The sequence below is a fragment of the Nesoenas mayeri genome (genome assembly GCF_963082525.1).
Source record: "Nesoenas mayeri genome assembly, chromosome: 20".
In the NCBI taxonomy this organism is placed as follows: Eukaryota; Metazoa; Chordata; class Aves; order Columbiformes; family Columbidae; genus Nesoenas; species Nesoenas mayeri.
Genome location: NC_137569.1, coordinates 191,997 through 216,262, shown reverse-complemented (window position 1 = coordinate 216,262; position 24,266 = coordinate 191,997). Strand labels below are relative to the sequence as shown.

Here is a 24,266-nt window from a genome sequence, read left to right as displayed (position 1 = left end):
TGAAATTGCATCTCCCCGGCCGGCGAGCGCGCCCGGAGCGCCGCGGAGCGCGCAGCCGCGGCTGCCCGCCCCCTGCCCCCCCCGCCCCCGCCCCGGCGCGGGCCCTGCGGGCCTGTGCCCTGGCGGCATGGGAGCGGGCCGGGGGCCGGCCGTCGCGGGGGCAGGGCTTGGGGCCGCCGCGAGCAGAGCGCGCCCTCCGCGGGGAGAGGCAGCGGCGGGCGGGCAGGCGGCCGGACGCCTGCCGGGAGCGGCTCCCGAGGCCCCCGGCGACGCCATGGCCAGCGGGACCGGGGATCCGAACGGCCGGGAGGCGCAGACCGTCTGCGAGGCCCTGGGGCGCTACGAGGACACGCTGCGCGGCGCCGTCCGGGAGATCCAGGAGGACATGCAGGTGTTCAAGCACGGGGTGGGCCGGCAGGTGGAGGAGGTGCTGCGCCTCGCCAGCCCCCTGGCACACACCGTCTCTGAGCTGCAGCAGGAGAACCGGCGCCTGCGGGCGCAGCTGGAGCGCCTGACCCGGCAGGTGGAGGCCCTCGGCCGGTCGGCGGGGCTGCCGCAGGAGTGGGCGGACGAGGAGGCAGGGAGCGCCCCGGCCGCGGGGCCCGGGCCCCCGGGGCACGGCTCGGCCGGCCGCAGGTTCTCTAGCCAGGCCCAGCTAGCGGCCACCGGGCGGAGCCAAGTAAGTGCTGGCGGTGGGAGCGAGGGCCGAGAGGGTGCATGAGCAGATGCTTCACGGGTGTTGCCAGGATCTGCGCTGGCATGGGGAACGTTTGGGGGCACGGGGCTCCACTTCTGCAGTGCAGGGTCAAATGGGGTTTGGGGAGGTGCTCTGAGAGATGGTCTTGGCCCTCATGCTATCTGGCGATGTTCCTGTTTATGGCATTGCTTGGTCAAACTGGGATATTGGTTAGAGTAGTGGCAACATGTCAGTTCAGTATGGTTAGAAGTAAGAAGAGAAGCTGAGGCAGTCTCAGCTATCAATATACGTACATATGTGAATATCTGTGTATCCTTTCTGGACTCGATTCAGGGGATCTGTGTGCCAGCAGTGCTGTTTGCCAGCTGGCAGGCTTACAAAGGAGAACAGCTCAGCGTATAGCAGGCAGTAGCATGTTTTCCTAAGAGAGTGACTTAGCATCCTGCAGTGAGAGTTTTGCTGTGCAACCACTGTCCCACACTGTTGCAGCTCTTTGCTGAGACGTGGGCCTTACACCAGCTGCGGTGTTCTGCATGACCTGCACTAGGACAAGCACACACATTCCTCTTGGTGATAAAACTCTTTGTGCAACATAGTGGAGCCTTGTAGCTCAGTGTGTGGAAACCTCAGTCAGTGGGAAGCTCAGCTGGCACTGAGATGTTTTGTGTAATACTTTTTGTGTGTCCAACTATGGAAAGAGCTGAGAGCTCTGTACAATCTTTGACGCCAGGAGGTGGCAGCCAGACAGTACACTGTGATTCAGTCCCATAAAACTATGTGATACTAGAGACTTGGCTTTCACAGCTGACAGCCTATTTTGGGTAATGTTGACTAAGCCATGTCTTTGGGGGTCTTTAAGGCTGTTGGAGCATGGAAAGGTGGTCTGTGGTCTATCCAGGCTTTGGGGATGGAAAATAAAAGCTTGGAAATGAAATTCACTCAAGGCTAAATCACGAGGAGTGAACAGAGAGTCTGTATTGCATTCCAGCACTTTTTATTCCTATTGACAGAAGAATGGGGGCATAGGGCTTGCCACAGCCAGGATGAGTCCAAAGGTAGAGCTCCTGCTGGATGCATTGTTCCAGCATAGTCGTGGCAACTGCTGCGTTTTCCCCCACATGACAAGGGTAAGCAGCGTACACGTGACTTTTAGAATCGTTCCTTTTTGTTCCACGGAGCCATCCACACATGTTCGTTTTGCAAGGAACAGGAGTGAGCTTAGTGACACGGAATGGGTGGGGTTGTGGGGTCCCTCACACGATGTTGCCTGCTCCATCACCACTGCCTACATTGAAGTGTGTACTTCACACTTTGTGAAGTCTTGCATAGAGGTTATGGCAATATCCAACTTTAAGTATCAGTCTGCATTAAAACACAAAATGAGCTTTTGTTTGGATCGGTACCTTCCCGCTTTGCTTTGAGGGTTCAGGGAAGATCACTTAAGTACTGATAGTTCTTCAGTGCCCTCCCTCAGTTTTCCCTGGAAGGCTGGACAACTTTCTGAATTAGCATGGCTGATCGAGAAGGAATTTCAGTACTGAGAACCATGGGGGATGCAGCTAGAGCTACACACAGCAAATGCATGCAGTGAAAACATGATTTTGTGGGTAAGGCTCAGATGTAGCTGTGCTCAAATGGCTGTAGAACAAGCATTCGTTAATGTGCTGGTCACCCAGATTCTCTGTAATGAAAAAAGTGTTCCCGCAGATTCTGTGAAAAGTACTGCTTCTATTTTTCTGCAGTGATTATTCCATGTGCAAAAGCTTTCCTAATATGCTCAGGGCATTCAAGGTTTCTTGAAGCTGCAGGACTGGTTACGGATAAAGAATGCTTGTGTTTTCTGACAGGCAATGGATTACTAGTAGGAGAATTAAGGGGTAAATGTGGTGCCGGTCTTGCTGATGTCTAGCAGCCTTGTTTGGATTTCTTCACGCGTTTCATCATTCCCCATTTTTGATGTATCAATGATCTCTTCATATGCGAGGAACAGTGTCAAGTCTTGCATTGCGTAAGACTGTGGTGGTGTTGCTGTTCACCAAAGTGAAGCATCTATTTCATCCAGCATGAGTAACAAGAGAGGGAAGTTTCTCTTGCAGATAAACAGCATTTCTAAATCCAGTGATTTTTATTGTGACCCTCTTGATAATTGGTGCTTTTATGAAAGACTTTGGATGACTATTGTATCTCATTTGCGAGAGAGGAATCTCATTTGTCTGTCATTCTTCTACAGTTTGACCTTATTGTAGGCAAAAGCTTGAAGACAGATGAGCACCTTAGAGGCTCAGAAAGGAAGTTAAAATTGTGTTTCTTTTCTTTATAATCTCATGACCTGGTGCTTACTTTTTCTGAATGTATGGAATTTTCACTACTGGGTTACGATATTTGCCTGTTGTATAGCAACTTCCAGTTATGGATCTGCAAGGTCTAACTTCTTTGCAGTGGAGGAGGAACTCCATTAGCCATACAGCTGTGGGAAGTATTATCACCCTACATTACCCAGAAACTTCTGAGCTAGAGAGAGATTAGTTCTAAGAGCAAGCCTAAGACACGCAAAACATTGGCGTTAACTCTCTTTTCTCCAGCTTCACCAGTTCCTCGTCATGTTGTTGTTGTCGTCGCACAAGTTGTACAAATGAGTACTTCTCATCATTAAGCACAGGTGTAGGTACCTGTCCTGCTGTTTACAATCTATGTGGCCAGCATTGACACGGGAAGTACTGTTGCACACACGGGTTTGTCAGGAGCTGGGCATCTCCAAACAAAGTGGATTTAAAAGTACTTCAGCCTGACACTACTAAGTGCACAGTAGAATCTGATCCCAGATCCTCCCGGCGTTCTGTTAGCACATTGGCCTTCCCCTCCTCCAGCCTGGTATCGGGTTCTTCCCCAGCGCTGTTAGCGTTAGCCAAAATGTGGTAATCAGATTTGCATAAAATAAATTAATGCAGCACCTGTCACTTCATTAGGAAACCAGTTCGGTGTTCAGGATACTACATGATCTTTGCGATGACCATCTCATTTGACTGTTTTGCTCACCCCCACTCCCCAGCATATAAAGTAGATTCATGTTTACAGTCTGCACAGGTATTTGACGTGTTCAGATCATAATGGTTGACACGAAAGGCTAAACACTTCTAACTATATGCCATGAGTACATTCTAGTGAGCTGCATGAGCTGTGCTTTCCATTTCAGTTCTGGAAATGGTCAGTCATTGTTGACTAGGGTCTCAATTACACTAAATACAGGTATAAAAGTTCAGAACCCCTGATTCTGCATGGTTTGTACGATTAATATTTGGTGTACTTTTCTCAAGTTAATCCTGGCAGCTAGTGATAACTAAGCCTAGTACCTTCTTGACAGATATAAAAGTTTCAAAACAATTTTATTTTCACAGGTCAAAAGACCTGGATACAATGACACAGATCTATTTTAGCGGCAGTAAGTCAGACTATGTGCCTATGGAAGCATTCTCTGTGGGAATAGCAGATGGTATAAAAATGAAAACCATTTTTAATTCTCGGGAGAGACAAATGCTATTCTAAAGAAGTTGTTCTGGTGATGCGTTGTGAAAAAAGTTTGCAGACTAGCTTTGCAGAAGAACTCGATCACTCCTTTTGGGCCTAAGCTGAGTAACTGCTGAAAGAGTGTACCTTGTTGATGTGAGGTCTTCTGAAGACCTGTCAGTGATGAAGCCTCTAAATGGGAGAGATCCCACAACAATCAGTGGATCCTAGATAGCTGAATTGTAGTGCTTTTGCTTGTGAGAAAGGTTTAAATGCTGGGAAAGGGTGAGAAGTTCTGAACATTCCAACTTCCCCAGTCTAGTTTATTCTCCTTTCTTTTCAAATAAGAAAGAGAGACAGAAAATAAAATGAAACAGAAGTTCTTCTCATTTGGGTTGATATACTGAACTTCATTACGGATTTGATTTGTGGAACTTGCAGTGTTATCTTAAAGCAGGCTAACGTAACCTGTTTGTGGAATGGACATTCTAATTCCCCGCTGTGCTGGGTAAACCTGAGCCTTTAGTGGGTGTCAGTGGGAGTCCGTGGGTCTGGCTAACAGTGCTGTAAGCAGCGTTGTGCTAAAGCGTGCGGGAGCGTGTGGTTGCTTGAGTGGTGGTGGTGGTTGTTGCGAGTGTTCTGATTTGTGGTTGTTGGGGTTTTTTTGTCTGCTTTTTGTGTGTGTGTGTGCTTTGTTTTGTTTTAAGCATCCTCTCATGCGTTTTAGTGGTAAACAGACTAAGGAGTGTTTTGGCTCATCATGTACCTTCTGGGCTCTTACCTAGCAGAGCACCTAAGTGCACATATGACACCGGGAAGGTCACTGACTTAGAAATTAGACAAGAGAATTAAAGGAAAGCTCCTGGCTGAGAAACCTTTACAAGTCTTCCGAGAGTACATCTTCCACATTTTTGGGAAGTCTCCAGTCCTCTTCTGAACTTTGTATTGTGTTGTATGAAAATCATATCCAGGTGATCCCATCTCTTTTCCATACGTAGTGTAGAAAATAATTGACACGAGAATCTGAGCCGAAGTTAAACAATAGTATGCAACCTAATATAATAAAATGCAGCATCCAAGCTGAACTTTAAAGAGCATTCACAGTATCTCAGTGTCTTGTTGCCATTCCTTTCTGTGTTTTATTGTAATATATATTTGTATATACAAGGCAGTAGGTCCTCATTTTGAAGTCAAGTCAATGAGGTTTTACCACACTTGAGTGGTTTCTCCAAATTGTGCTCTAGTCTTTAAAAGCCTGGATACCAATTGTGATCTGAGGATGTGGGGCCCAGCCTTAAAGTCAAGAGAAGGATTTTCCTCGACTTTTAGGTGTGTAAGCTTGTAACTCAAATTCTGCTGCGTACACCTGTGTTCCGTTCAAATCAGCTGGAGGTTGACACTTAAATTTCTAGGAGGATCAAAATCTAAGCCCACAACTGCACACTCTCTGACAAAATTGTGTTTAGGCTGCCTTACTGTAATCTAATACTAGTTAAAAAATTCTTAGCAAGATCTCAGATCACAGTTCCCAGCAGTTGACTGGTATTTGTACCTGAGGTGACGAAGGTTCTGGTATCTCAAGTAATGGATATTAAAACAGTGCGTGCACTCTGCATCATCTAACAAGATTAAATGCTTTTAAAGAATCTCCAGGGTCTGTTAACATTGTTGTCTGGTGTTAAGTTTGGATGACTGTAGACAGATGCATGGTAAACAGCAGACAAGTTCCAATAAACTATTTTTGTTGGTTTATCTTAAATTGATTGTATGGTTTCTGTGTTTTACATGAGATATATTTTTTCACCCTATAAATAAATTATTCTAATAATTTGTGATGAAGCTATGGAATAAATAAATAAAATTAAACCACCAGTTTGCTCTGTATTTCGTGTGTATGAAGAGCAGAGACAAATTAAGTTACTACTTGTATACACCCTGCCTCTTTTCTGTTATGTTCTGTTGTTTTTATACTTACCTGTAGCATAAGATCTTCCTCAGTATCTGTCTTCAGTCTGTCTGTCTGTAAAAAAGAAAAAAAAAAACTTGTTTAGATTGAATCCTGGATTATGTTTATAATGGCACATTTTTGGACAATCTGGTAGTTATATATCTGTCTAGAATAACAACTTTTTTTATGGACTTTGTGTGGGAGATTGCAGTCTGCTGTTTGTATATGCTGGCTCTTGGAAGCTGCATTTTTAAACTGATGTAATTGTGTGTCCGTGACGCAGTTTCTTCTTTCTTTAGTTCCTGCAGCCAAAATTAATGTAGTTTCTTGTGATTTTTCACACAGCCCCACCCCACCAAAACAACAACAACCACGAACTCCGGAAAAAAATATTGGCTGATGATTCTGGAATTATATTGGCAAACATAATGAGAAAAAATTTTGCTTTTTCCAGAAAATACTGTCCTTGCAGATGTTGCAGATCATAATGCAGCTGTAAAGTGCTTAGGATCATCCTTACTTTATGTAATATTTTTACGATACATTATCAGAGTGTCCTTTCTTCTGTAGCAAACAGAAGAAAAACCTGCAGAGGATTTAGCATTTTATGCAGTCTCAACCAGTCTGTCTACTATTGTGCAAAGTCTTCTGTTTATCACCTTCACAGTGCATGGTGGTACCTTTATCTAACCAAGTGGAAGACCCCTCCTAGGGCTCACCAGCACAAGGAAGACATGTTCTTGGCAGGTGTCTCTGGATATTCCTCTGACTTTTGCTTCTGTTTGAAATTCAGCTGTCATTTCTGTTGTCTGTTCTGACAGAGTGTGGAGCTGGATGGCCACCACAAACCTGAGTATAGAAGAGTTTTTAGTTCTTCCATTGTTGAAAATGGGCATCAGTGTTCATCAGGTAGGAACAAGGAATGAAATGAAGTAGCATTACTTGTAAAATACCTGATCCTGGCAGTCACAGAGCAACTCTTACATGTTGGAAGCATTAGAATCTGCTATGGGTATCGTACTGTGTCACTGATACCATTTAACTTTATTTCCTAATCAGGAGTTCAGCTTTTAAACCTTAACTTTATTGTTAAGCATCCATAAATGAGAGACTACTACTGTCACATTATCTGGAGGCACTAGTGATCATAAGGCCTGCTATTCTGGGTGTCATTGTAGCCTCGCATCCAAAAACATTTTGCAGATTACCTGTCCACTTCCGTCGTCATTCAGTGGAGGATGGACGTAATGTCTCGATTCTCTCGAAAACCCCGAGGCACACAGCATTTCATAAAACCACGAAAAGCGCAAGAATGCTGACTCCTGACCCATCGCAGGAGGTTGGGCGTGGGGGCTGCACAGAGGAAGCGGAGGAGCTTACGGGCCGCTGATGCTAGTGGATTAATCATGGAGTCATAGAATGGTTTAGTTTGGAAGGGACTTTTCCAACCCCCCTGCCATGAGCAGGGACATCTTCACCAGCTCAGGGTGCTCAGAGCCCCGTCCAGCCTGGCCTGGGGTGTCTCCAGGGATGGTTCATCCACCGCCTCTCTGGCCAACCTGGGCCAGGCTCTCACCACCCTCGGGGGCAACAATTCCTTCCTCGTGTCTATCCTGGATCTCCCCTTCTTTAGTGTAAAACCATTACCCCCGTGTGCTATCATAACAGGCCCTGCTAAAAAGTCTGCCCCCATCTTTCTCACCGGCTTCTTTTAAGTACAGAAAGGCCACAATAAGGTCTCCCCAGAGAAGCTGTTCTTGCTGAGATCGCTGCAAGGATCAGTTACACTAGGGTTGTTTCTGCAGTGTGCTGTAAATGGTATAATGGCCCACAGAGAGAACTGGGGGAATAATTCCAATGACATGCGAAGATTTTGCATAGAAATTGGTTTGTAACTCTGTTACAAATCTGCAAATAATCTTCTCTCCTTTTCTTTTTATTCACTAGGTCAGGCAAAATTCTGCCAGGAACTGACCTCTTTTCAAAGGTCAGACTCTTTGCCTGAAGCCCATGCCCCTGCAGTCACCTTGCAGATGCCCCACCTTCCCGTTACTGCAGTCACCAGGGTTCCAGAGAAGCTCTCAGGAGAGGCCGTCTGCTCAGCCGGAGCAGCCAACGCGCCCGCTGGGCTGCTGGGGCAGAGCAAGAGCAAAACCGCGCTGGCCGTGAAACCTTCCGACCAGTCGGGTAAGAGACAGAAATAATTTGTTTGCCGAAGCTGCGTCCCGTGTCTTAACTTCAAGAAACTAGTGCTCTGGGAATTGTCCGGTGACCTAGTGGTGATTATGAAACCTCACTTCTCTGTCTGCATATCCCATGGTGGGACACTGATTTAGAATATCAGGGGTCCTAGTAGGAGCTCTGGGCTAAAATGTCACAGCTGCTGAGAATTTTTGCTGCTTAATATAGCTGAGTTCATAGTATAGCTTATCTTCTAGCACAGTTACTGAATAGTATCTCTTCAATGTGGCCAGCTATTTTAGTGAAATTTGGAGGAGCTTTTACTGTTTTGAGACCTGAGGCCTCTTGAGAAGTTAAGCAGACATTTGGCTAACAGGTTCAACGTTAATTTGGAGGGAGGAATGACTGACAGCAGACTGACACATATATGCAAATACGAGTGATTGCAGAATCTTATTTATATCTAAGTTGAGTTAAATCTAAAGGCAAAAAGGAAGAAATCTCATACATATTGAAGTCATTCACTTACACATCAGACTATATATATGGGTCAGAAATTACAGAGAGAGACCAGATGGAATTGCCAGCAAGAGACAGGGATTATTTGTGGATTATTCTTTCAACTTTTATCTTTACTAAAGCTATCAGTGTAGCAAAGCCTGCCTTTTTTGTCTTTTCTGCTTTTTCAGCCAGGGCCTGGAACTCAAGTATGGTGAGAACAGTGGAGTCATCTGCCACTGGAGGTGAGTGTTCCCATCAGTATGACCTTATGCAATACACATTGAGAGTGATGATCCACATCTGGGGGATTCAGATTAGAGCATGTAGTTCCAATTAGTTGGTAGGTGTATGGTAATATTAAAATTGCTAACAAGACTGCGAGCTGGTTCAGTTTCCCAGGTACCACGGAAACTCGTTCTGCTGTATCAGATTCTCAGTCAGTTCAAAGTGAGGGGTATGGATCTTTACCTGCACGGTGGTGTACATGTATACTGTTAGTCAATCTGTGCAGTGGAAACAAAAGGTGCCAGAAAAGTGTGGCAGAACAGACAGTTTGAACAGTGAAGATTTGAGCTGGTAGGTAATAGCAGATGGGAAGTCATGGGCCCACCCTATGGATATTGAAGCAAATTGCTTTGAGCAAAATAGCAGTAGGTAATTTCCTTTGTATATGAATGTGTTAAAGGACAAAATGCCTTGAGGATTTTTAATTTCAGTAAAAACAGTTGAGTTCTATCCAAAAGTACGTCTGATTGGTTTCACCCAGCTGTTGCTGTCTACACAGCGTACTGGCATTTCACACTGGTCTCAAGTGTCAGTATAGGAAAGATGCAGCTCATCTATAATAGGGATCGTACTCTTCTTCATCTTAAAACCTCTGAGATTTGCACAAATATCTGACAATCGTTTGGTCCCAATTTTGTCACGTCTGTTTGGTGGTACTTACCAGAGTGTGTTACGTGAGAAGTGTAGTTGATCTGGATCCTTTCTATAAGCAGTGGGGAGAGTTCAGCATTTTCAGAGAGTGATTTGAACAGTGATCAGGTTGGATTGCTTCTAGGATGCTAGTCTTTCTTCTTTGTATGTGTAGAAGGAGCCTTCAATAAATCAGTTGCTGGATTATGCAACAATTTTTGGCTTTACTTTGTTAAAACTGGGCAATCTACTCAATTGTCCTGCATTTACAGAGCATAGCTGGAGTCTAGAGCTGGGCTCCAAAAGGCAAAGTACAAAAGGTAGAACCTCAGATGTGGGGGTAGGAAGATGCAAACGTGATTTTAAAGCAGAACAGACTTCAAAGGTGGCTAAAAAACTAAAATGTTTCCTGGTAGAAATTAGGTAATTTAAATTATGCTCTCAGTCATGGCAGACTTCCCAGGACTGCTTATGGCTGTCAGAGTGACTGTTAGAAGCTGAGCTGTAGCACCATTTCTTCCTTTGACTGGATGTCACTGGCGGTGTGCCCTCCTCTGGGGTCGGCAAGAAGCGATCCAGCCTTTTCAGTGCACTTTGTCACAGGCGTCCTCCCACAGCCGTTCCTGGTATATTTACACCGTCCTCGGGGCAGTGCAGCAATTTTGCAGAGGAATTGCACCATTAGGGAAAACCCCTCCCCACGTTGTTAGCTCACACGGGGAGTTAGGCAGAGGCCTGCAGCTTTCGCTGTGGTGAGTAAAAATCAGCGCATGGCTGTCTGTCAGGAAATGGTTTAAAGACATAGGAGGAAAAGAGATAAAATGAATTTCCGCCCTGATGCATCTTGTTTTTCTTGCCTTTATACAGAGAATGCTACTTCTGTTGCTAAGTCTGTCTCAACTGTGAGCTATGGGACAAGTAGTGGAACCAAAACTGGCAAAAGGTATGCATTTTTCTTGATATTTTGTTAGGCCATTGTGGTCAATATAGTCTCAAGGGACGGGTGTTCTGCTGGCTTGGAGAACATGTGCTGTATTTTAAGCCCATTAAAGGTTGTGAGCTTTCATGAGGGCTAAGTGGAAGAGAGTTGGAAAGGGACAAAACCAGTTTGTAGAGCAGTTTGAAGCGGATCCAATTGTAGATTTCAGCATTTTTACAGTGTTAGGAAAACTCTCAGTGCCAGCAGTGGGTTCTTGTTAGGAGGAGCACATTGTCAGGCCCTTTGAAAACACTTTTAAAAATACTTAGCTGTGTTGATATTTGTACTTTGGGCTTATTTTTGGAAACCAATATATGGCTGCTGTCAAATATCCTTAGTTTGGCTAGCGTAGAGTTGAGTTTGTAAATAAATGCCTTGCTGAGGACCACTACACTTTCTTGATTAACTCGGAGTTGCAGTTGCTTAGTATAGGATTACATGGTATCACAATTACTACTGGCATATCAAGGCATCCTCAGCGTGCAAAATATCCATCAAGAAAAAGCGGAGGGCAGCGACTTTAAATCTCTTCAATGCGGCTTGCATCTGCCTCGAAAATTATCCCAAATTGGGCTTTACATTTCTTCTGAGATAACTCAAATATCAAAGTGCTGATTTTGGAACTATGATACACTGAGCACCCCAGAGAACTTGCTGTCAGATCTGACCTCCATCTGTACCAGAAATGAATGTGTGGCACCTATATCATAGCCCTTTGCCTCAGTTTCCCCATCTCTGTCATGGGAAATATTTTCAAATGCAATGTGTGGCTTACTTCATTAGTGATGATGAAGTGGCTTATGGCTCAAATGAACACAAATCAGAATATAATCCTGTATTTCTCAATCACATTATCAGCTTATGGTCAGTGAAGCAACACGGACATGAGCTCAGGATTCTGTGTACTGCAAGTAAAAGTTTCAAAACTACTTCCTGAATTACTCTTCAAGTACCATTTTTCAAACGTGACTTCCCCTCCGGGAACTCTGAAGTTGGAAATTAAAGGGATTTAGTGCTGCTATGTGGCCATAACTTTTTTTTCCTTTTCTTTTTTCTTAAAGGTATTTAATTGTGCTACAAAGCATTTGTGACTTGTCCAGCTGTGTCTCATCTGTAGAAGCACCATAGACTCTTCTATAGTTACGTGCTGTTTTCTGTCAATGGAACTTTGACTTTTACTTAAGTTGCTTTTGATTGACTCAGGTACTCTCGAAACAGCTGTTTTGAGAGATCTACAGTAGGCAACAGCTGGACCTTTATGCTGACTCCCAGCACTGGAGAGAGTTACTTTTTGTGTAACCACATACTTTTCCTGTTACGTTTCTCCAGTGCTGCTGACAGTTGCCGTGATGCGGCCCCCAGCGCTCGCTCCTCTCCCCCCACTGCACGTCGCCAGGTTGAAAGGAGGCGAGAACTGGTGCGGTCTCAGACGCTCCCACGGACTACAGGAGCACAGGCCAGGAAAGCGCTTTTCGAGAAGTTCGAACACGATGGTGGAAAGTATGTCACACCCCTTGTTTCCAGAACGGGTTTGTTAATGGGAAACTAATTTGACAGCTGGGTGGGAGAACACTCTCAATGTAGGGTTTTGAGCTAAGGGACAATATGAGGTCACATATAACTTCGCTGACTTCACAGACCGAGCCCTGGTTATTCACAAGTACAGATTCCTCTGGCTTTGGAGTTGTTCAGCTAAGAAGCAGCTGCCTTCTTTCAGGAGTGCTGTGAAAGCTACCTTCTCTGCCATTATAAGAGACTGGGAATATAGTGACTTTCTGTTGCCATTCATTAAGGAACAAAAGCACGAACTGTTGTTTATGCACCATGATGAAGGGCATGATTTAAAGATAAGAGGTCTTGGAATCCTGGCTTTAGTGAAATGAAAAGGAGTTTTTCTTGCCGGACCAACAGGTCGAGGTTTCAGCAATGTGTTTGTCAAATATCACCTGGACAGAAGGGGCTGGCCTGGGCAAGGATGCGTAGATGATGCTGACAAGTAGGTTTAAGTTTTTCTAAAATGCAATTTAATTTGGTCTCTGTTAATTTTCCAGAGGAAAAGGAGAATCCAGAGCTAAGCTGAAGAGATCACAGAGTTTTGGAGTTGCCAGCGCTAGCAGCATTAAACAAATTCTGTTAGACTGGTGTCGCTCAAAAACCATAGGATACAAGGTGAAGACATGCTCGCACTTTCACCTCTGTCTTTTTCAGAAGAATTTTCAAAAAAAGCCTACTCAAAAAAATGAATGTAAAACGTGCTAGCAAATGCATTAACTTCCGCAAGGTCCAGTTTTGTGCGGGTAACGCAAACACGGTTTGCATGGGCAGCAACTCAAGACAGTCAGTGATTGCATGAGTGAGAGTCTGTGTGTCTGTCAAAGCAATGCATTGCTGTTTGTGTGAAAGCCTACATGTTTATGCTTATGAATATGGACTTCAGTATACACTCGCACTTTTTTTCTTAGTTGCAGACCGTAATTTTTGCATTTGCATTATATGTGGCAAGATCTGAGTAACATTTTGCTAGTATACCGAGACTATGGCCCTTTTGTCACACAGCAGACCAAATACCAGGAGGTTGAATCACACGCTGTTAGTTAGCTAATAATTATGAGGTAACTTCGGTGTAGCTAAAAGAACGCAGCGGTTAAAATTTTGGTAATTTTACCTGGCCTTAAACTGTAATTGCCAAAGCAATTTCCAGCAGAAATAACTTTTTTGGCTACGTGTTTTGTGTGTGTGTGTGTAATATGTTTTTTTCAATATTATTGTAAAACATGCATTTTTTGTTGCTGGACTCTAAATTGTAGCATACGTAAGCAGAACTAGCAAAAATTACTGTTAGTTGCCTACCGGAAAAGGTGGGGCTTGAATTTTATGTGATGGGAAAGCAACCTGAGACAAGAAGCCAGATACGTTTCTCTTCACTTTGAAAGTAACAATACGCAATTGTTCTAAAAACCAGGTTTTGCAGTAGACATAATTCTTCCTGTATTTCTTCCTATGTTTCTACTTATCTGTGTGTAAACAGGCATTGAATTGGGCCTTACTGAAAAGCAAAGCAAGTAAGCATGGTCTTTAGTGTTATTCACAGCCACAAAAGGAACTGCTCTTCAATTATAAATACTTCACAGGGATAAGTGCTGTACTTAATTTCTGCAGATACTGAGCTGGTGCATCGGGCGTGCTCCAGAGCCCACTGATGTTGACAAGATTTTTCCCAGTATTTTCAGTGGACTTTGGATCGGGGATCTTGACTGTGTCTCTGTTTTGCGTCTGGGCATTTCGAGCAAAAGGCTCTCATTGCTGAACTTACCATTGTATCTCTGAATACAAATAATGTGATGGATATACAACAAGGGGAAGAGAAACATAAAGTCTCTGCTCTGTTGCTTTGATTAGCGGGAGAGGACAGAAAACTGCAGTGAGCAAAAGCAGCTGCTCTTCCCTGTTCCCCTGTGTTTCATTAACGTGCATGTCTTTTTCATCATGGCAGCACATTGATCTCCAGAACTTCTCCTCAAGCTGGAATGATGGGATGGCATTCTGTGCTCTTGTGCATTCTTTCTTTCCTGAAGCTTTTGATTATAATAAGCTTGACCCAGCTAATCGCAAACAGAACTTTGAGCTGGCCTTCACCATGGCTGAGTGAGTATCACGTTAGATCTCTGCGAAGTGCTTACAGTTCAAGTTTAATGTAGCTGGGCAGCAGTGAAGAGTTTGGTCATTGTTCTTGTAGATTCTGTTTCACTAGCTTACATGTGTTGTGCCAAAAAAAGGTAATACAGCTCTGCATAGAGAATGCAGAAACAGGAGACTCAACAGGCTAAAATCAGAGCTGGTTTTACCAGGCACAAGGTAATTCAGTGGAGGCCCATGTTCAGGTCTTTCACAGTGATTCAGGCAGTAGCTGAATTCTGCTTTCTCACTTCTGTGATTCTCACCAGCCTTAGCACTGACACACTGAACTTGAGACGTCAGCCTCATGAGTTATGCTTGGACAAAAGAGGGAAAAAACTCCTATATGTGTGTGTGGTTTATTCTTGTTTGTTTGGGGTTTTTTTAATTACTTTATTCTTGGAGTAATGAATGATTCTCAAGGAATTTGCTGTTATCTGTCGTAAATGAAGAAATTTGAATTCATAGAACATAAGGCAGCCATTGTTTACTGACAGTCCACAGAAACTGGACATACATACAACTTGTAGTTTCTTAGCCAATCCCACCTGTTTGATATCTGATTTGAATTTGAGGCATGTTCATATATCCATCCAGCCTCTCTGGAAAAACTGTGACCCCTGAATGGCAAGGAGCAAGCAGATTAATTTTTGATATCGAGTTTTGCAGAAGGGTTCACCTCAGTCTACACGTTGCTTTGGTTGAACAAGTATGAATGTTGAATTCAGTCTAAGTAGAATTAGATCAAGGCTGAGAGTTTCTCAGTATCTCAACCTGGTAATTGCATGTTTGTAAAATGGACAGAGCTGATACCCTCATTCACACTATCCTGATCCTTTTAGATGCAGTCTACCTGGCAATTAAATAACTTGTTTGTTGAAGTCATTATGAGTGTGAACTTGTCAGCTAGAAATAGTAACTTTTTTGACCCAATAACAAAGTGATTCTTACTTGCTGTTTGACTCATGCAAAAGAAAGAACACTCTGTGTGGTGTACAGTTGGGTTTAGTACATTCTTTCAGAATACTAACGGGATGTGGGAATACGTGGCTAAAGTTTCCTGCAGCTTTTGATACAGATTGAAGCACCAGTACCACCACATTGAAGCTCCGGGGTTATTTCAGAGCATGTTTTCTTGGTTGGTTGCTTTTTAAATTAAAGCAATCATTTACAGGACTGGATTTGCCATTCCAGAGAAAATTTTTGGAAATTCTTAGCATAATTTTGGCTCCCCTTATTACAGACCCTAGCAAAGGAATTCATTTGGGAATTACAAGGTTTTTATACACACACATATATGTATATATAAAAAAGTTTGTTGCTCGTGATTTGGAAGAGATTCTATGGCACTTTTAGGTGGTTTATCTCTGAAGTTAAAATTATCTGCCACTCTCAAAGGAAAGTTGCAGTGTTCTTTCTGTCTCATATAGTGGAGAACAGAAAGCAACATACACACAACAGTAAGAATCATTAGATACGAGGTACAGAAATGACTACTTCATAGCCGTGATTGTCTTTAAACTAATGGTTCTCTTCTGGTGCCAGAAAAGGCTCTTCTCTCAGTTATTGCTGTTCACCCCAGTGTGAGTTCTGCTGATCAAATTGCTTCATGTCCCTGTGATTTTTCATCTTGGGCCTGAGCTGATGTGTTCCTTCTGCTGGTCCAGATCTCAGTCAGGTCTCTGCTCTCCAGCCTGATCGTCTGACATAGTGTTGTCCAAGTCACTCACATCTTAAAGATGTGGGGGTGGTGGAGAACAGTCCACAGCCACATGGGCCTTCATTGGCACATCTAATTTTCCTATATAATAACCAGAAAAACTCACGATTTGCAAACTTGCATGACCCTGCTTACTGAGACTTGGGCAGAGGAATGTGAGATTGGGCTACATGCTACAGATATCAGGGATGTGAGTGAGAGAAAACAAACAGAAGAAAAAACCCCACAAAACACAAACAACGACAAACACCTTCCCCCCTCAACCTACAGCATTTTGGATCAAATAACGGTATAGAGGAAGAGAGGGAAAGAGCAGGAGTATTCCACGGTCACAAAATATTATCCAACCTGAACCTGACCATTGAATTGTAAAATGAAATGTAGCTGATAAATCATGGGATATCTTAAGTGCCTCAGTGATGCTCAAATCAGAGCAGCAAATGAATCCTGGAAATAGTTACAGGCCTTCAGTTTAACTCTTTGCTGTGTGTGTTTTATTATTACTACAGGAAAATGGCTCAATGTGATCGTCTGATAGAAGTGGATGACATGATGGTGATGGGTCACAAGCCAGATCCCATGTGTGTCTTCACCTACGTCCAGTCTCTGTACAATCATCTACGACACTTTGAATAAGACCATCGACATCTCTCCAGCCAGAAGGGTCAAGTACAGTATGCTAATGGGAAGAGGGACTTTTTGTAAATGGAACGCAGTGTTATTTCTTGCTTTTTACTGTCCCTTTTCTTACATTCAACTGTGAGGCTGGCTGACTATGGTGTTGCTGGGCCGTGCCCCAAAGTGTTGCTTGCATCAGCATGGCAATAATACAGAAATGTGTTTGAAAAAGACAAAAGAAAATAGGGAAAGGCAAATGCTGTCATTTTGATGCTAGTACTAGGTTGGATTTTTAATATTCTTGTGATGAAAGATCACAGAAAACTAATTTGCTGCTCCTTTCTCTGTTAGGCTGGGGACAGAGTTTTATGCAGTGACAGGTAACTCTGCTACGAAGGTGCTCCTTTTTAAAATGCAGGTAAAACTCCAGAAGATAGCACCTTCAATTCCACTGCTTCATTTAGTGTAGCACAAAAGAAATAGCAGATGGACAAGAAGAATTCAGTTTAGCAAATAACCTGGAGTACTCAACCACTAGGGCAATATTGCCTCTCCTCCAGCTCTACCCACGTTCCCTTCCAGCACACACGCATGCACACACACATATCAAACAGGCATTGCTCTGTTCTCTTAAAGCAGAAAGAGAGCGTAGCCTCTTACCTGCTGCAATGTCAGGTAACTACCATGTTACACAACAGTGTTTGTCTGTAAAAGTCAAATCTAAAGTGATTTGCTTAGAGGCTTGCTAAAGCCACTGCTGGCAGTTGTGGATTAATTTCTTGATCATGAGGAACAGCAACAGCTGGGGCTGTCCTGTGTATGAGATCGTATGTTTGCATGATTTAGGATTATGGGAGAGGGCGGAGCTAGCAAGGTACAAAATCCTCTGAACAGTTGTAATAAAAGCAAGGCTGTAGTCCACTTTGACTGGACTCCAGGGGAGAGCAGCTCTGCAGTGTGGACAGGAACTAAGTCTCTACGGCTTGCTCAGTCCTCGTGGCGACCCTGAGGTGGACAGGCAGTATGCCAAAAAGAGTGTGAACAATGTGGGACTTTTGAAATGCCTTCAACTAGTTTCCGTTTTCAGTTAAATTAGTGTTAAAACCACAATACAGTGGGATTATTCCAAATTTACAAAAAGGTCTTGTGTCACCCTTTCTGGTTTTCTCTTTGGTAAATCAATAGAGCTTTGTTTTACACAATCAATTTTAAAAACAAAACCACTAAAAAGCATACTTTAAACAAAAAAAGAAGCCTTTTAAAATTATTTCTTTCCTAAGAACTGGCTCATAGAAAGTAAAAACTGAAAGCTGTGAGCCCTCTGCTCATGCTAGAGAATGTTTTTTAATCTGCATTTGTGCTTTTCATAGCTATATTTATAAAGATGACTTTGGTTCTGTATTGGTGACCATTTATAATAAAATATGTCAAACACTCTTCATATTTACTGCTTCTTGTTAGAATGAAGTGACAAGTAACAAAATCAGTGAAAAGAACACAGAGTTTTTCTTAGAAGATTTTTGTCCTAGTCATAATGCTGTGTACTCTGAATTTCAGTTTTAAAAAGTACGGAAGTTTGGTGGCATTTGGAATAGGATTTTAGTTCAGCCTCTCTAGTGAAGTTTACTTAAGACACCATGAATGAAGCAACCGCTTTGTTACCAGTCTCGGGAGTAAAAAAAAAGGTGTACAAAGGTAAAGTGTCAGTTAACTGCTGAAGGTCTGGATCATCAGGTTCTGTTAAAAGTGTAGCTGGGCGGTTGCTATGACACTGTGGAAACAGTGTGAAGGACTTCCAGATACACATCTTAATAGAAGTATCTGAAAGGTACTTGGTCAAACTGCCGAGATCCTCGGTATTGCTAATCTCACAGCTTTGATGCAAGTAGACACAGGTTGGGTGGGCTGTTTGTATTTGTCATATGACTGCCATCGTCTTCAGTTGTTTACTTTGTCTTGAGTGACCATCATTCTGAGGAGTAACTGTGCATCTGTTGCTCCACAGAATGCACTGTAAGAATCAACACACTGTGCTTGTGTTTTGAAGAATTAGAGTAAGCATGAAGAGAAATCTGTCTACAACTGGCAGACGCAATACACACATTTACATTCTTACAGTAGAATACTTGTCCTTGACTAGCAGAGCCAAGTTCCGTCGTAGCTACAAGAGGAGTAGTAGTGGCCTTATACATTACATTCCTTCACAGTCCCAAGTCATGGATGATTTTCCTGTGTGATGCAAGTTCTAAAGACACAGGTAAGTCCTTGGCCAATTTAGACCTAGTAGCAAATAATTATATAAAAGGGAGATTTAGACAGTAAAATTATTGCCAATCCACCTGGCAGAGTTCACATCCTTTCTATAATTTGGCTTGTTTTCACAGCTACCCAGAAGCTGCACAGTTTTCTAAAGTCTTCCCACTTCAGAGAGGTGATGGTAAAAGTACTTGGTGCTTACCAGCAGACTGCAGGGGAGTGGAAGACTGTAAGCTGATTTTAACTGCTGGTGGTTCATCTGTAAGAAAATGGGGAAGATGGTGCTATGACGTAATTTTAGAAAAACCTACAGCTTTGTGCATGAAGCGAGGTCTGATCTGTATGAGTAACCTTGACTATAAGATTGTACAATTAAATTGAAATCGAAGCGTGTAATGTATGCCTGCTGCTGGGCTTTTTTAGTATTTTTAGTTCAAAAAATATGCAGAGTGTGCGCCAGTAAATGTGTTTTGCATGAGTGACCAAGAGAATGATATATTAAGTCAGCGTAATATATATTTTACAGAGATGGAATGTTTCCTGGCTTTTCTACTGCTTCTGCACTGTATCTAAAATTCGGTGCTGTTTAAGGTGGCTGTTGGCAACTTGATCCTACTTTTAAGGGCTAGATCAATTTGCTCTGTGCAAAGTTTTGAAAATAATCTCAGCAGAGACATCACCTGCTTTTAAAAATTATGCTTGCATATAGCTTACCACAACAGGGGATTATTCTTCCTTGGAAGTACAGTTATTGGATGGATGCCTTTCATCAGTTGTCTCTGTGTGTGCCATTTCCAGTAAAGTGTTTAAACATATTCTCAAACCAGTGCAGTGCAGAACTCCTGGATACATGTAATTAGGCGTAAAACTAGCCCTCATGGTTCACCCTCTGTCATTAATTTAAACCTGCCCTGGTTTACAGAGATAGTTTTAAAGCGTCCAAAATATTAACAAAAGTTGGCATTCCTTTAAGGTGCATTTAGAAACCACTTTTGGTTATGCTAAAATAGCTTTATGTCTAGATAAAGCCCAGGGAGGGTGCCATCCACCACCAGTGTTTACCACCCTCCGTGTACAACATCTATTCCTTGTATGTACTCTACTCTCCTCTTTAAAGCCATTACCCCTTGTCCTGTTGCTACAGGCCCTACTGAAAAGTTTGTCCACATCTTTATTATAAGCTCCCTTTAAGTACTGAAAGGCCGTAATAAGGTCTCCCCAGGGTGTTTTCTTCACTGGGCTGAACAACCCCCAACTTTCTCTCAGCCTTTCCTGATCGGAGGTGATTCCAGACACTTGGTGGAACACCGGAACCCAGACTTGTTACCTTAGTCTGCTTGGCAAGCTCAGCAAGACTGAAAGCAAGCAGTTAATGCTGCAGCGTCAGCTCAGCCTGGAGAATTCTCCCACTCCAACTCACAGCAGTTTGGATGAGTTTCATCCTCTGAAGAATGAGACTGTGGTGTTTTTAATACACAATAAGGAACGTGGCAACACATTTAGATCTAGTCTCATTAATGCTGCTTAGACTTCTCCCCAGAAAATGTATTTTTCCAGACTCTGAGGACTTTGACCACTTCTTGACAAATAATGAACCCAGTTTCTACATCCAGACACAATTCACCAAGGTGAGGAGCTGCTCCTTTGTAAAATCCTTTATGAAGGCCTTTGTATGGGATGTGGTATGTGAACAGTATTTCAGCAGCACAGCAGCGTTAGCCTGCCAGTACTTCGGTACCAAGAAGGATCTGCCTTTTCATCCATATGTGTTGTGTGCGAAAGGCGATGCGGGTTTCAGCAGCCCCGGCGGCGCCCGCGGCACGGCCCGCAGCGCGAGCTCGGCGCGGGGGGGTGGGCGCTGCTGCCGCCGCGCGCGCGCCTGCGGCCGTTAGCGAGCAGCGCGCGGGCAGCCGCTGCTGAGACACACGGTGCTGAGGGGGCGCTGAGGGCGCGGTGGCGGCGCTGAGGGCGCGGTGGCGGCGCTGAGGGCGCGAAGGCGGCGCTGAGGGCGCGGTGGCGGCGCTGAGGGCGCGAAGGCGGCGCTGAGGTGGGGACGGAGGGGAGTGTTGCAGCCGTTGTGCTGCCCGCGGGAGGAGCCGGGCCGGGGCGGAGCCTGTACGAGCGGCTACAGACCCAAACCTGCGTCGGGGTCACTTTCTCCCCTTCTAAATTACTAGAGGGTTTCGGGTATTAACAAGCGTTTTCATTTTCATTCTTTTCTAAGGGGTCCTAGCTGCTGAGCTGATCTTGCCTGTGTTGTTTGATGATCAGCGCACAGTTGTCAACTTCAGAAAGTCTACAATGATATAACCCCTGAAAACCACCAAAGGTAAAACTTTGGTATGTTGTATAATTCATATTAAAGGATCAGTTGTAAACTTTGTATTAACAGTTTAAAAGGAAATAATATTTTCTGGTCAGCTAACAATGAAGAACAGATTTAGAGTTGGTAGCTACAGATGAATTACTTCATTATTTTGTCCTTCACAAGTTGGGTCAGTCCAGCATGGGATACTAGGTTTTCAGATCAAAACCGCATGAAGTCTCATCGGTATTACAATAGTGCCTTTGAGGACCATCAGTTGTGGATTCCTTGGCTTTCAAAGTGACTGAGCTTGTTTTCAGAAACATAAGACATTTGTGGTTCTCAACCACTGTTCAGATATCTGAGCATTTCAGCTTATTATGAATAATTTTGCCATCCATCTTTAATTTGCTCATATTTTCAAAAGCCTTGCCATGTTACTGAGAGTACAGATAATAAAAACTTGTGGAAGATGACCAATATGCAGCCCGCTACGTATTCTGTGACCCACACTGGCCAAAGTAAAACTTTGTTCAAACTTGCTTTGAGTTCAGATCTACTTAAGTCATTAGAAACCTTTCAGTCATTATGGAAATGGCTCCAGTTCCTGCTCCAGCTGTTCACATGACAAAAATTACTGCTTTTAACCAATTCATTTTAGCATGTTAAGACTCTGCTAAAAAAATATTCATTAGGGAATCTAGACCAAGGGAGGCCAGAATGTACAAATCAAGGGACAGCACATAGAAGCATCACTTTCCTGTACAAATAGTTGCAGACTTTATGTGTGCAGTACCATATAAACTGGTTTACAGGACCACCCCAGTAGTGGTCTTTGTAATTTTGATCAGTGTTCAGCCTAGTCATAGGTTTGCTTTGCCTTGTGGATCAGGAGCATTCTGAGTGTCTGTGACCACAGCTTTCTACCCTCCTGCATCAGTTAGCATATATTGTTCATTTTCCTTGCTGCTTCTTGAATCTCTAGGTCCTTCTCTCAGGCTAGTGGCTTCAGTTCTAATGTCAACCCTCTCTCTTCTGAAGACTGTATTTTTCTTTGGCTAACTCTGAAATACCTGCATTTTAATGTAAGACAGCGTTTCTTCAGCCAGCCCCCTTTTTTTGCTCTTCTGGTGTACATGCAGATTTCTGTTTACATGGCAGCTACCATGAGAGGCACTGTAGTTAACAGTTTTAATGATCACTGACAGAATTTAGCTACTGTTTGAAATTAAAGATCAGCAGAAGCTTTCTAGCTGTCATCAATGCACTGTATTTGCAGCCAACAATTCCAGTTGCTTCCCACTTTTCTGTCTTGAACTAGCTCAACTTCTTTTGACCAATGTTACCTGCTTCTTTATCACTTTGCAATCTCTTTGAACTTTGTTAGGAGCTCTGAGAAACCTTGATCTGATCTAAGTTGCATCAAGGTTATATAGAGGGGGCATAACCGACGTAATACTCTTCTGTTCATTTCTTATGTCTGGCTTCTGATCACTTTTGTTCCAGGAAAGAATATAGTTGCCACAAAGAGCATATTGCTGAAGATATTTTATGACTGACATTTTAGATAGTAAATACTTCATATGCTTTCACAATCTTTATGCATTTCTGCGATAAATTGATAAAAAATTACTGTCTGAAGCTGTAGGAACTATCTCAATTAATGTACAAACAATAGATTTTTATTTCTAGACAGATCTTAACTGGGAATGGGTGAAAGTACCACTGGCTTGTGTGTGCTACATGGCTTCCACCTGGTGCTTACAGCAGAAGGTTGCTAGAGACAGTGTTTGTGTTCCCATGGCAACTGGTTTGTTTACCTTCCGTGCTGTTCTGAGCCACCTCTTGGAATATTTAGTTGCACATTTTAAAAGAGACTATGTACCGCTGCTGTGGAGATTAAGGCTGGAAGACAGTCAAGAGCAAACCCCTGCCCACTGAAGGGGAACTGAGGACACGGCACTTAGCCCGGGTTTGTTTGACCTTGGGAGCAGTCCAGGCTAGAAGCAGTGTCAGCCAAGAGGTGTGTGAGGGAGAAGGGTGATTGGCTTAAGGGTACCTGTGCTGAGTTATGGGCAAAGCTGTGTGTTGCTAAGGAGCAGCTGTGCGCATTTAGGGTGAGGAGTTGCCTCAGGAACACTGGATGAGTATAGTGCAAGAACAGGAAAATTGATAATCTAACTGCTGTGACTTGGCATGTATTTTTGGCATTGGTTTCACCCTGCCATAAACCAGTGCCCTCACTATGCTTTGTTGTCTTTTAGTCCTTCCTAGACTTTTCTTCCATTTCCTCATTTACTTGCTGCATTTCCTCCTTCAGTTTTTCCGGTCCTGTTTTCTCTTTTCCTAATGACTGTTACTTTTTTTTTTTTTTTTACAACCTAGAGTTCATGCACCTTTTCTTCATATTTACTTCTATAATCTGTGGGAGCCTATTTATCTTTTATATTTGTTCATTTTTTCTCAGTTTTCTGTGATTGTTCATTTAGTAGTTCTGTCCTTCCTCACAGGTCTCCCTTTGCTTCTCCTTCCTATCACTGACAGCCCATCTTTTCCTCTCAGTTCCACTTTCAAGCTTCTTTCTCTTCTAGCATCCATTCGCCAGTCCTTCTGTTTCTTCATTCTCCCACTCTGGACTTTCTCCCCACACCTTAGCAAAGTCTTGGGGAGCCTTGAGCAAGAAGTCTTTTTATACCTATGTCATTTTGCAGGCAAAAGAGGCAAGAATTTTTCTCAGTCTCATGGACCTGTCTTCTCCTCTTCTTGCTTCTGTATCCAAATATTATGCTATTCTTGTTTTCAGGTTAAACATTCCAAGAACTGACCTGCGTTATAGCCAGAAACTTTCCAAAAAACAATGGCCAGACTGTTGCAAGCTCCACCCAAGTTTAATCCCTCAGAATGGGACATTGCAAACAAGATGCAGCGTTCCAGTACGGAGTCTCAGAAATCCAGGTCAGAACGCAC

General features: G+C 43.4%; 1 protein-coding gene across 1 annotated transcript; it reads left to right on the top strand.

The window, feature by feature from the left end:
• Nucleotides 1-274: 274 nt before the first annotated feature.
• Nucleotides 275-24,128, top strand: SMTNL2 (smoothelin like 2; the record flags this gene model as incomplete). Its single annotated transcript, XM_080356925.1, has 11 exons — nt 275-679; nt 6,971-7,058; nt 8,097-8,336; nt 9,020-9,073; nt 10,614-10,689; nt 12,055-12,225; nt 12,777-12,894; nt 14,219-14,370; nt 16,630-20,622; nt 21,219-21,323; nt 24,103-24,128. 9 exons carry the CDS (start codon nt 275-277, stop codon nt 16,754-16,756), a joined length of 1,431 nt encoding a protein of 476 aa, XP_080213051.1. The 3' UTR covers nt 16,757-20,622; nt 21,219-21,323; nt 24,103-24,128.
• Nucleotides 24,129-24,266: the final 138 nt, after the last annotated feature.